The sequence below is a fragment of the Stegostoma tigrinum genome, chromosome 10, assembly GCF_030684315.1.
Source record: "Stegostoma tigrinum isolate sSteTig4 chromosome 10, sSteTig4.hap1, whole genome shotgun sequence".
Taxonomy (NCBI): domain Eukaryota; kingdom Metazoa; phylum Chordata; class Chondrichthyes; order Orectolobiformes; family Stegostomatidae; genus Stegostoma; species Stegostoma tigrinum.
In genome coordinates, this window is record NC_081363.1 from 88,440,083 (window position 1) to 88,453,385 (window position 13,303).

The 13,303-nt window shown below is 40.7% G+C and overlaps 1 protein-coding gene across 3 annotated transcripts in view; it reads right to left on the reverse strand.

Annotated features, from left to right (window-relative positions):
- The window catches only part of dpf3 (double PHD fingers 3), a 216,620-nt gene that overhangs the window by 12,353 nt on the left and 190,964 nt on the right, over positions 1–13,303 (reverse strand). For all 3 annotated transcript variants that reach the window (XM_059649379.1, XM_048537143.2, XM_048537144.2), the window contains one exon: positions 620–701. In XM_059649379.1, the coding sequence (XP_059505362.1) occupies positions 620–701 (82 nt within the window). The remainder of the gene's footprint in view (positions 1–619; positions 702–13,303) is intronic.

The window sequence follows — 13,303 nt, forward strand, 5'->3', positions numbered from 1 at the left end:
CAAATTCCCAATGCAGCTCACAGCAACTGTTTCAACCAAATCGGTTATCTCTATGGGGCACTGATGATTGTAAGCCTGAAAATAACAGTCAAGCTCCTTGCATTCACTCACCACCCATGTGGGTACATATCAGGGACTGAAAGTCAAATTCAGTCATAATGCCGTGTACAGGCAGATAGTGCAGTGATACGGTCTGCCTGTCCTGCAGACTGCTATTCTGCAGAAATCTCTTGGCTGTGTAATGCACTATCTACTGCACGTGGAAACAGTGTAAAAGGAGATTCACTGGCACCACTTTGTTCCAGTCACATCTTCTACATGTTTCTCAAGAGGACGTAGGGATAGGCGACAAAAGCTGGCCACATTCCTAAGAACAAATCAAAAAAAACTTGCTACAAGAGAATTCGCTTGACAGGTTATTGAAAAATTTCATGGACACAAATTGATATTTCATGGGAAATCTGGAGGACAAATAGAGAAAGAAAATGCATCCACGTTGAAGTGACAACACTCAATTGAGTGAAGTGAGGGAATGAGAGCTCACAGTGCCTAAACTTCAGACTTGAAGATATCTAATGGTTGTTATAAGCAAGTCCTGCTCATCAAGGCAATACAGTACCTTCTGGAGGCTGTGCCATTGGTGGGTTTAAACAGTACATGTGATAGCCACGATCACAATCATCACAAAACAATAACTGGTCCTAGAAAAGAAAAAAGTGAGAATTCAATTTATAAAATACTTAGGACACAAACAAATTGTTATGCTGGTGTAAAACTGTTAAAGAATTATTAAAATACTAATATTTTGCAAAGTTCATATTTTCTTTACAAGAGGTATTAGTACCAACTGCAAACAAAATATGGATATTCAGCTTTTGGACTTGGTCAAGAATATTTGAATTTCAGAAAGATAGGAAGAAAAGTAAAGGAAATAGAGTAGTTGAAGCACGAGCTCAGTACCATAGTGAGAAATAATCTTGGTTCATAAAATTAAGATGTAGTATCAGTTGGGTGGAAATAAGACAGCAAAAGGAAGATATCATTTAGTATATTAATAGTACACTGTAGGTCACAGTATAAATCAAGAAATAATAGGAGCTTGTTAAAAATTAATGCAATAATTGAGAGTGATTTAAATCTTCATTTAGAGTGGATAAATCAACAGATACAGTTAGCCGAGATGAGGTGGTAAGAGTGTATTTAGAACAGCACATACTGAAACTAATAAGACAACAAGCTGCTTTATACATGGTTGTCTGTAAAGAGGCCACCTCACTTAACAATCTCATAGCAAAAGATTCTCTAGGCAAGACCGATCATAGCAAAAAATGTCACATTACTTTGAGGATGATTAATCTGGGCCTGAAACAGTACCTTAAACTTAAATAAAGGCAATTAAAGAGTATGACAGTTGGCTTCAGTGAATTGAGAAATTTGGTTGAAATGTAAGACAGTCAAGAAAGAACGGTGAACATTTAGAAAGAAATACTCCAAGAAGGACGCGCATTCAAGTGACAGAGACATAGAGATGTACAGCACGGAAACAGACCCTCCGGCCCAACATGTCAATGCTGACCAGATATCCTAAATAAACATAGTTCCAATTGTCAGCATTTGGCCAATATCCCTCTGAACCCTTCCTAAACATATATCCATCCAGATGCTGTTAAGTGTTGTAATTGTACCAGCCCCTACCACTTCCTCTAGGAGTTCATGCCATACATGCATCACCCTCTGCGTCAAAACGTTGCCCTTAGGTCCCTTTTAAGTAACCGGAATGCAAAGTACTGGGCTAATGGTAAGATTCTTGGTAGTGTAGATGAGCAGAGAGATCTTGGTGTCCATGTACACAGATCCTCGAAAGTTGCCACCCAGGTTGACAGGGCTGTTAAAAAGGCATACAGTGTTTTAGCTTTTACTAATAGAGGGATCGAGTTCTGGAACCATGAGGTTATGCTGCAGCTGTAAAAAACTCTGGTGCGGCCGCACTTGGAGTATTGCGTACAGTTCTGGTCACCGCATTATAAGAAGGATGTGGAAGCTTTGGAAAGGGTGCAGAGGAGATTTACTAGGATGTTGCCTGGTATGGAGGGAAGGTCTTACAAGGAAAGGCTGAGGGACTTGAGGCTGTTCTTGTTAGAGAGAAGGTGGTTGAGAGGTGACTTAATTGAGACATATAAAATAATCAGAGGGTTAGATAGGGTGGATAGGGAGAGCCTTTTTCCTAGGATGGTGACAGCGAGCACAAGGGGGCATAGCTTTAAATTGAGGGGTGAAAGATATAGGACAGGTGTCAGAGGTAGTTTCTTTACTCAGAGTAGTAAGGAAATGGAACGCTATGCCTGCAACGGTAGTAGATTCACCAACTTTAAGTACATTTAAGTCGTCATTAGACAAGCATATGGACAATAATGGAATAGTGTAGGTTAGATGGGCTTCAGATTGGTATGACAGGTCGGCACAACATCGAGGGCCGAAGGGCCTGTACTGTGCTGTAATGTTCTATGTTCTAAGTCTTTCTCCTCTCACCTTAAACCTATGCCCTCTGGTTTTCAATTTCCCCATCCCGGGGAAAAGACCTTATCTAATTTACCCTGTCCATGGTCCTCATGATTTTATAAACCTCCTCAAGGTCACCCCTCAGCCTCTGATGCTCTAGGGAAAATAGGTCTAGCCTAGACAGCTTCTCCCTGTAGATTAAATACTCCAACCTGGGCAGCACCCTTAAGTCTTTTCTGAATTCTTTCAAGTTTTATAACATCCTTCCTATAACAGTGAGCCCAGAATTTCACAAAGTATTCCAAAAATGGCCTAAGCAATGTCCTGCACAGCTTTCAATATGATTTCCCAACTCCTCTACTCAATGCACTGACCAATAACAGAAAGCACACCAAACACCTTCTTGACGACCCTGTCTACCTGCGAATCCACTTTCAAGAAACTATGAACATGCACTCTAAGATCTCTTTTATTCAGCAGCACTCCAGTCTAAGGTAATTTTTTTTCCCCTTTCTTCATTAACAGGATGAGCACATCGCTGGCTAGGCAGGCTTTATTGTCCAGAGGGCATTCCACAGTCCAATCACATTGCTGTGGGTCTAGAGTCACATGTAGGCTAGACCAGTAAAGATGGCAATTTCTTTCTCTAAAGAACATTAGTGAACCAGATGGGTTTTTCCGACAATTGGCTTTGGATTCACAGTCATCATTAGATTCTTAATTCCAGATATTTTACTGATTTCAAACTCCACCATCTACCATGGTGGGATTCAAACTGGGTCTCCAGAATGTTATCTGGATCTCTGGATTAACAGTCCAGCAGTACTACCACTAGGCCATCACCTCCCTTTAAAGGGGAAATCACATGGAGAAAGTGCACAATGCTGCAAAACAGGAGAAGCAGCAGTGGAACTTGGAGGAATTCATAGCTCTAGAGAGAAGACAAATTAAGACCCAGGATTGGGGTCTAACACTTAGCTGAAGAGTCAAGAATACCAGTAATGTTGCGGGAATACAGGGTTTGAAAAAGCAGGGAAAATAAAAGTGATCAGAGATAATGGGAACTGCAGATGCTGGAGAATCCAAGATAAGACAAGTGTGGGGCTGTATGAACACAGCAGGCCAAACAGCATCTTAGGAGCACAAAAGCTGACGTTTCCAGCCTAGACCCTTCATCAGCAAAGGGGGATGGGGAGAGGATTCTGAAATAAATAGGGAGAGAGGGGGAGGCAGACTGAAGGTAGAGGAGAAGAACCCATACTCTCCTCTGCACCTATCTCTCTCTCTCTCCCTATTTATTCGCTATCCCAAATTGCCCTCAAGAAAGTGTTAGAGAGCTGCATTCTTGAAATGCTGTAGGTACAATCATGGCGTTTTCAGAATGGGAGTACAAGAACTTTGAGCCAATGGTAGTCAAGTGTAGATGGTATACATTGTTAGCATTGTGTCAGTGGTTGAAGGGCAAGGCAAGTGAATGCGCAGTTAGAAAGGCGGTGCAGAAGACAGAGTTTGAGACTCCTGGCAGGCTGGCTTGGGTTCTTGATATGTAGGCCTGTACAAGCTGATGGATTGCACCAAAACAGAACTGGGACCAATTTCCTTGTAAGGTAATTTGCATGGCCAGTCCACCTAACCTGCACAATTTTGGACTGTGGGAGGAAACTGGAGCACCTGGAGAATGTACAAACTCCACAAAAGCAGTTGCCTGAAAGTGGAATCGAACTCAGGTCCCTAGCACTGTGAGGCAACAGTGCTAACCACTGACCATCGTGCTGTCCCTCAGGTATGAGAAAGGTGCTATCATTATGATTAGGTTGTATTATAGGCCTCTAGGACAGCCAAGAGGAGGTAAAGGAGATATACAGTTTATGGAAAGATATTGATGTGGACCGAATGGCCTGGTTCCTCACTGTGGGATTCTATGATTCTATGTAAAAGCAGGGTTGTTGCAGTGGGTGATTTTAACTGATACTGACTTAGGCTTCCTCACTGACAAGGGTTTCAATGGGGCAGAATTGTTAGATGCATCCAGGATGGTTTCCTGGAACAATATACAGATAGCCCAATGAGGAATGGGGCTGTACTAGACCTTCTATTAGGAATGAGCCAGACCAGATGATCGAAGTTTCAGTGGGGATGCATTCTGGGGTAAGACTGGTCGTTGGGTGGAAGTACTAAACTGTGAAGGTTAATTACAACAGTGTTAGGCAGGAAATGGAAAAATTAGTTTGGGGGTTGCAGAGTATATCCATATCTGACATATGGGAGTTTTTTAAAGGCCAGTTGATCTGAGTTCAGATACTTTCCTGTGAGGATGAAAGATAAGAATGCAAAGATTTGGGAACCCTGGATGACAAGATATATTGTAGATTCAGTTAAAAAGAAAAAAGGGAAGCATATGTAAGGTTCATGAAACGGTAATCAGACAAGGCCATTGCGGAACATAAAGGAAGCAGGAAAGAACTTAGGAATTAGGCGGGCTAAAGGGGCCATGAAATGTCCTTGACAAATAGGATTAAGGAGAATTCTAAGGCATACATTAGGAGCAAGAGGGTAGTTATAGAAAGGATAGATCCACTTAAAGACAACAATAATTGCAACATGATTTACCAACTATGTAAAACTTTGGTTAGGCAATATTTGATTTATTGCGCGCAGTTCTGGTATTGAAACAATGGGAAAGATGTAGAGGCTTTGGAGAGGGTGCAAAAGACGTTTACCAGAATGTTGCCTTGAGTGAAGCCTATTAGCTATAAGGAAAGATTGGACACACTTGGATTGTTTTCACCAGAGCACTGAAGTCTGAGGGGTGACTTGATGGAAGTACATAAAATTTTGAGAGGCATGGATAAGGTGACGAATTGGACTGATTTTCCCAGAGTGGAAATGTCAGATAATAAGGGGCATAGGTTTAAAGTGAGAGTGGAAAAAGTTTAAAGAACATGTGCGAGCAAAATGTTTCTTACAAAGAGGTTGGCGGGTGCCTGGAATGAAGTGAAAATAATACCTGACAAATTGATTAGAGTTCTTTGGCGAGGTAGCAGTCAGGATAAAGTGGAACCAGTAAATGTATGTTTGGATTTCCAGAAAATGTTTGATAATGTTCTGCACTTAATAAGATAATTGTCCATAGTGTTAGGTTTACTATATTAGCATGGAGAGAGGGCTGTCTAATTAAGAGTGGACAGATGTTGGGATAGAGAGGGCATTTTCAGGATCGCAACCTGTAACTAGTGGGTGTACAACATGAATCAGTGCTGGAGTCACAATTATTTACAATATGTATACTAATGACTTGGATGATAGAAGCAAATATACTGCCACCATGTGGATGACACAAAATAAGTGGGAATACAAGTAGTGAGGATGACACAAACAGTCCACAGAAGGATATGGACACTGTTATACCTGGTAGATGGAATACGATATGGGGAAATGAGAGGTAACGCACTTTGATCGGAAGAACAAAATATCCGAATCAAACAGTATGATGGAAAAACTCAGCAGGTCTGGCAGTACCTTTGGGGAACAGAGGTAAAAGAGAGTCCAGTATGACTCCTCTTTGGAATTTGTATAACTCTTGAAATTTCAGTTCTGTGGAACTATCAAATTAGATTCAAAATGTTAGTTCTATTTCTCTTTCCACAGATAATGCCAGGCCTGTTGAGTTTTGCCAGCATTTTCTGTTTCAGATTTCCAGCACCCATGGTATTTTGCTTTTAAAAGAAAAACTACAGAAAGCTGCAGGACAGAGTGGTTTGGCAGTCTCCAAAGAGCTAGTATCCTAGTTCAGCAGTTAATGGGGATGATGATTAGACTATCAACCTTTGTTTCAGAGTGAATGGTGCATAAAAATGTTCTTGTTAGAACTATGCAAGGCAAGTTAGACCACACCTGGAATACTGTGAGAAATTTTGTTCCCCTTGTCTTAGGAAAGACATATTTCCATTGGAGGCAGCCTAAAACAAGTGCACCGGGTTGACTTAGGTATGGGAAGATTTTCTTATAAGGGGAGATCAAGGAGGTTGGTCTTGTATTCACTGGAATTAAGAAGAATGAGAGGAGACCTTATTGAAACATACAAGATTCTTCGGGGGCGTAAATACATCCACTTAAGAGAGCAGAAAAAAACATCTTCTTTCAGAGGGTAGTTTCATAGAGATCTACAACACAGAAAAAGGACTTTCAGCCCATCGTGTCTGCAGCAGTCAAAAGCAACCATCTAATTATTCTAATCCCATTTTCTAGCACTTGGCCCATAGACTCGTATGCCTTAGCATACAAAAAGTACTTCTTCAATATTATCAGGAGTTTCTGCCTCTATCACCCTTTTAAAGATAGTGAGTTCCACCTTCTGGGTGGTAAAGTGTTTCATCACATCTCCTCTAAACCTTCTGCCCCTTCGTCTTAAGTCTATGCCCCTGGTCAATGAACTCTCCATCAAGGGGAAAATGTTCTTCCCTGTCTACCTTACCTATGCTCCTCATAATTTTATACATCTCAACCATGCCTCCTCTCAATTTCCTCTGTTCCAGGAAAATCCTCAGGTTAGTCCGATCTCTCCTCGTAACTGAAATTCTCCAGCCTTGGCAACTTCCTGTCAAATTTCTACATCTTCTCCAGTACTATCTATTACCTTATGTGTATTCCAGACTTGCACAGAATACTCCAGCTGTGGCGTAACCAACATTTTATACAGTTCCAGCAATAACATCCCTGCTCTTAAAATCTATGCTTTGGCTAATAAAACCATTTGGTGCCTTAACCACTTTATCCACTTGCCCTAATACCTTAATGGACTGATGTACATGCACACACCTTGTTGCTTCCCAGCATCCTACCTTTTACAAGGTATTCACATGCATTGTTTGTCCTGCCCAAGTTCATCACCTCACAATTATCTGGACTGAATACTATTCGCCACTGATCAGCCCATCTGTATCCTCCTGTAATACAAGGCCACCCTCCTCACCATTTACCATCCCACCAATTTTTGTATCAAAGTGAATCTGTGGAATTCTTTATCACAGAGGGCTGTTGAAGCTGGCAGTTAACAATGTTCAACATTGACACAGATGGATTTTTAACCAGTAAACAGAATCAAAGATTATGAGGATAAAGCAAGGAATTGGTGAGGAGGATTATCATCATTATTTAAGGGAAGATGATGGCGTGGGGTAATATTGCCAGGCTATCTATCCAAAGACCCAGGTAATGTCCTGAGGACCTGGGTTCAAATCCTGTCACGGCAGATGGTGGAATTTGAATTCAATAAATGTCAGGAATAATGAATCTAATGGTGACCGTGAAACTATTGTCGATTGTTTTTCCAACAATCTGGTCTGCTGATGTCCTTTACCTGGTCTGGCCTAAATGTGACTCCGGACCCAGAGCAATGTGGTTGACACAAGTGTCCTCTGGGCAATTAGAGATGGAGAATAATGGGCTGGCCAGTATCAGCCATATCCCATAAATGGATTAAAAACAAATCAGCCATGATCTCAGTGAATGGCAGAACAGAGTCAATGAATTGAACAGCTAACCTCTACTCCTTATGATCTCATTGTCTTAATTCCATCCTGTAATGGCTTGGTCAGAACTTGTCTTTCAGACAGAATATTAACTACTTGGTGGTGGGTCATGACCACAGTAAGTGTCACTTTTGATGAAAACTTGATCAGGCAAACATTTCAAGTCAGCCTTCATTGTGTTTATGCAATAAAACACAATGCACTAGCGCCATGAGCTAGAATTATGGTTACTATGGAAGACATTACCATGGATATAAGAACCCAACCACTCAGTTAAGCACAGATGTAAACTTTAAATGGAGGCTGCTTCTGTCAAACTGTAAAGGGCATGGAGAGAATGCCTCTGCTTCGGAACAGCTGAGGATGAAAGGAGAAGTTAACCAACTTTCACTGAAATCAAATGAGCTGGCAGACATGATCAATTCTGACTGAGATGTTGTCTTCTCAATTTGTACGAAGTGAGCAATAGAAAATTGAGTTGTGGTGATTTTAGGGAAGGGGAAGGGAATTAAAAAGTGTGTCAGTTCACGGATATGGATTCCCTCCTGCTCCTATATCCTGGGGTCCCATTAGTCTGCATTGAAATTTGACAGTCAGAATAGTCCAATGTGCAAGCTATTTTATGAATTATTTAAATTAAGAACCAACAGTTCTGGATAAGATATAATGTTTTATACAGCTAAAGGAGATCAGCTTAGCCTAAGTATGAATGATGTCCAGGTCTGTTGAATTATAGAATGATATAATACAGAAATGACCCATTGTACCTATCCAAGTTCTTCAGTAGAACCGTCTAATTCATCCCACTTCCTGGAATTTTTCCCTTAGCCCTATAATTGCTCCTTCTCAGTTATCCAATTCCATTTTGTGTGCTCCTACTGGAGTTACTTCTAACACCCTTTCAGGCAGAGTATTTAGATCATAACTTGCTGTGTAAATAAATGCTCTAATTTTACATGTTTGAGAGTCAATAATGCTTTGTCTCATTCCACCTCCCAAAATTAATTCCCCACAATACGTCAGTGCACTAATTTTTATCTTCTGTGTGTCTTCTTAGTTCCATAACCTGTGTCATCTTGAATTCTCCTCCTCATTGTTCACTACAGTTGAGGGCTGTCCGTCACCCCTGACTTTGGAATTCTCTACACACAAGTTCATGTTGTTAATATACATTAAAAAAAGTGGTCTTAATGTTATGCAGGTACACCATTCTCTCCAGTCTGAAAAACCTTCTCTTCATGAGGGAGCTTGGTCAATTTTGTATGAATGTTGCAATTGACACTTAAATATTGTTAGTCAGTCTGTTTTGCTGTGCTTTATCAAATGGCTTTTGCAAGACCATATTGCAAACCATCTGCACTATCCCTAACTCCAAAGAACTCAATCATGTCAAACATACAGAAAAAATAGGAACAGTAGTTGTCCATTTTGCCCTTTGAGCCTGCCCTACCTGTTACATTTTATCGGTAGAGGGGCTGAGTTTCAGAGCCATGATGTCACGTTGCAGCTGTACAAAATTCTAGTGCAGCCACACTTGGAGTATTGCGTACAGTTCTGGTCGCCACATTACAGGAAGGATATGGAAGCATTGGAAAGGGTGCACAGCAGATTTACCAGGATGTTGCCTGGTATGGAGGGTCTTATGAGGAAAGGCTGAGGGACTTGAGGCTGTTTTTGTTACAGAGATGAAGGTTAAGAGGCCCTTAATAGAGACATACAAGATGATCAGAGGATTAGACAGGGTGGACAGTGAGAGCCATTTTCCTCAGATGATGATGGCTAGCACGAGGGGACATAGCTTTAAATTGAGGGGTGATAGGTACAGGACAGATGTCAGAGGTAGGTTCCTTACTCAGAGTAGTAAGGGTGTGCGATGCCCTGCTTGCAACAGTAGTAGACTGGCCAACTTTCAGGGCATTTAAATGGTCATTGGATAAACATATGGATGATAATGGAATAATGTAGTTTAGAAGAGCATCACATTGGTTTCACAGGTCGGCGCAACATCAAGACCGAAGGGCCTGTACTGCGCTGTAATGTTCCATGTTTTATCAAAAACTCAGTACCCTGCTCCCATTTTCTCCCCATACTCTTTGATCGGTTTACTCTAAAGCACAATAATTAAAACATCCAATATTTTGTTGTCAACTACTTCTTCGATGTATATTAATGACGTGAACTTGTATGTAGAGAATTCCAAAGTTTGGGGTTTGACATAGCCCTCAACCACAGTGAGCATTGAGGAGGAGAAATTCCAGATGTCACAGGGTGGGGAATTAGGAAGAGACACAGCAGATGAAACTTAATGAAATAAATTAGAGCATTTATTTACACAGCAAATTATGATCTAAGTACCTGGTTGAAGAAGTAACCTGTAAATTAATGTCAGTTTTGATTTTTTCGTTCCTTTTCTTTTTTAAACTGAATTAATTCAGACTGGGATTATTGTCTGAAGAGGTTTTCCCACCACACACTGACTAGCTTTTGGTGATCTATTTCATTTTCATCCTCTTTCTTTGTTGGTGAAATAATGACAACATTTCAGTCCTTCGCCACCACGCTATCTCCAAAGAGAATTGAGGAATGAGCCTTTATTACTATTTAACATTCTGCAGGAAAAAGGGTCCATCATATCTAGATTTCAGACTTCACCACTTTGAGGGTTGCTAACCTTTTCAATAACTCCTATTCAGTTGTTTTCATCCAATACAATATCCTCCTTTCTGACATAGGCAGCATATTCCTAATTAGTGAAAGCAAATTTAAAGTACGTGTTTAATACCTCAACTTTTCCTATTGTCTCAAGGCCTCTTTTTCAATCCATAAATCAGGCCCAATCTTCCTTTGATTATCTTTTGACTGTTTACATTTAGACTTTGGAGTCTCTTTACGTCGCCCAGTTTCATATTCTCTCTGTGTCAGACTTAATTTCTTCTTCAGTTTTCCTCTGTACTTAATGTACTTAGCCTGGTATTCGACTATAACGAAAGTTAGTTGTCATAAGACTCCTCTTCCTTAGAATTTTCATCAAATACCTTATTCATTCAGTGATATCTGTTATTCCATTACGGAAGGCATGCACGGCAAGTCTGTAAATGAACGCTCTTCCTTGAAGGCTTCCTATTCTTCAGCAATTTTCTATCCTCACCAATCTTTAGCTCCATTTCTCCCAGACCAGATCGCTTTAATACTGTAGTCTGTTGCCTTCACCTCTGCAACTTTCACTCTAAAACTGCACTTTAAAAGGCACCTTCAAACTAACCTCCTTGATCATCTCCGAAATTTCTGTAATGCCGTTCATCAAATCAATCCAAATGCTGAAGAGCTAGAGAAACAATTTTGTCTTTTGAACGGCTGAAAATAGTAATAAAAACGATGGGATAATCCAAGTCATTTCTGCCTTTGAAACAACAGATTAAGAAGCTTAACCCTTCAGAATTATTCAGGTAATTTTCCATCACATTATTATACCATATACATCTCCACCTCTCTCATGGGATACAAGTGGTTTGTAGAATGTTTTACAATTATTGCTCCTTGCATAGGTCAATGAAGTGTCTTCATTTATTCACCCTTACTGAACTGGTGCTATTTTTGAGAAATTTTCTGATATTTAATCTTTGTCTCTTTCTTTGAAAACGGACTAAAGACCTGCATTTCAGACCCAGTTAGTCCGTCTTACAGTCAAACATATTTACATTCCTAATCATCTCCCGAAACAGCAGATTATAAAGCAAAACTCAACAGGTGGAGGGTGTTAGCTTAATTCTGACCTTTTCACTTTTAATAGACACAGGTCGTGGTACAACCATGTCAGTCAGCCAGTTTGGCCAGGATTTCCATTCCTGCTTTAAATGTACTTTATGAAATCCAGGTAACAACACCAGTTTTGTCTCTTACAATCTTTTTAGGCAACAACCTCACTGACACTCACTGTTTCAGCTCACCCGAACAGTCACAGGAAGTTATTAAGCCAGAGAGGAACAAGGTTTGGACTGGAATTGTTAGCACTTCAAAAACATCAAATGAGAAAACACAAACACAAATGCTTGTTTGGTTTTGGGTGAATATATAAAAAAATAAAGAAAATTGAGTGGTCCATGCTGTTATCAAACTTAAACTAGCACAGCAAATGCTTTCATTGCAATTATTTTAGGGTGCCAGTTTACACCTTTAAGCAAAATTTGTGTCAGAGCTATTTCAAATATGCTTTTACTTTGGTAGTAACTTGCTGTTAACAGTCAGCATAACTTTTGGTGGAGTAGGTCATGCCTAACTAACTTGATCGAATTTTTTGAGGAGGTGACACAGGTAATCGATGAGGGTAGAGCAGTGGATGTTCTCTCCATGGATTTTAGTAAGGCTTTTGAAGGTAACCTTGGTAGCCTTATCCAGAAGATTAGGATGCATGGTATCCATGGTGAGTAGGCCACATGGGTTCAGAAATAGCTTGCCCATAGAAATCAGAGGGTAGTGGTGGAAGGGTGATTTTCTGGCTGGAGGTTCATAAGTAACGGTGTTCGGCAGGGATCCATGCTGGTTTGTGACATGTATAAATGACCTGGATGAAAATGTTGATGGGTGGATATAAAGATCAGCGGAGTTGTGGGTGGTATTGAAGGTTGTCAAAGGATACAGCAGGATACAGATCAGTTGCAGACATAGGTGGAGAAATCAGACGGTGTTTAATTTGGGTTAAGTGTGAGGTGCTGTACTTTGGGAGATCACATGTTAGGGAAAAGTATACAGTCAATGGTAGCAGCCTGAATAGCACAAATGCTATAGCTCAAGTAGATTGAGTGGTAAAGAAGTTGTATGGCATACTTGACTTTTTTGGTCAGGAAACTGAGTACAAAAGTCAGCATGTCATTGGGCAGCTTTAAAAGACTTTGGTTTGGCCAGCTTAAAAGTATGGTGTTCAGTGCTGGTCGCCACATTACAGGAAGGATGTGGAGGCTTTGAAGTTAAGAGATGACCACGATGCTGCCTGGATTATAGAGTATGAGCTAAGTCTTAGACGTAGGCTCCCTACAGCGTGAAAACAGGCCTTTCAGCCCAACAAGTCTACACTGACTCTCAGAGCATCCCACCCAGACCCACCCCTGATAGCCCACCTAATCTACCATCCCAGAACACTACTAGAAATTTAGCATGGCCAATCCACCTAGCCTGCACATGTTTGGACTGTGGGAAGAAACCAGGGAACCTGGAAGACACCCATGCAGGCACAGGGAGAATGCGCAAACACCATGCAGGGTGGAATTGAGCCAGGA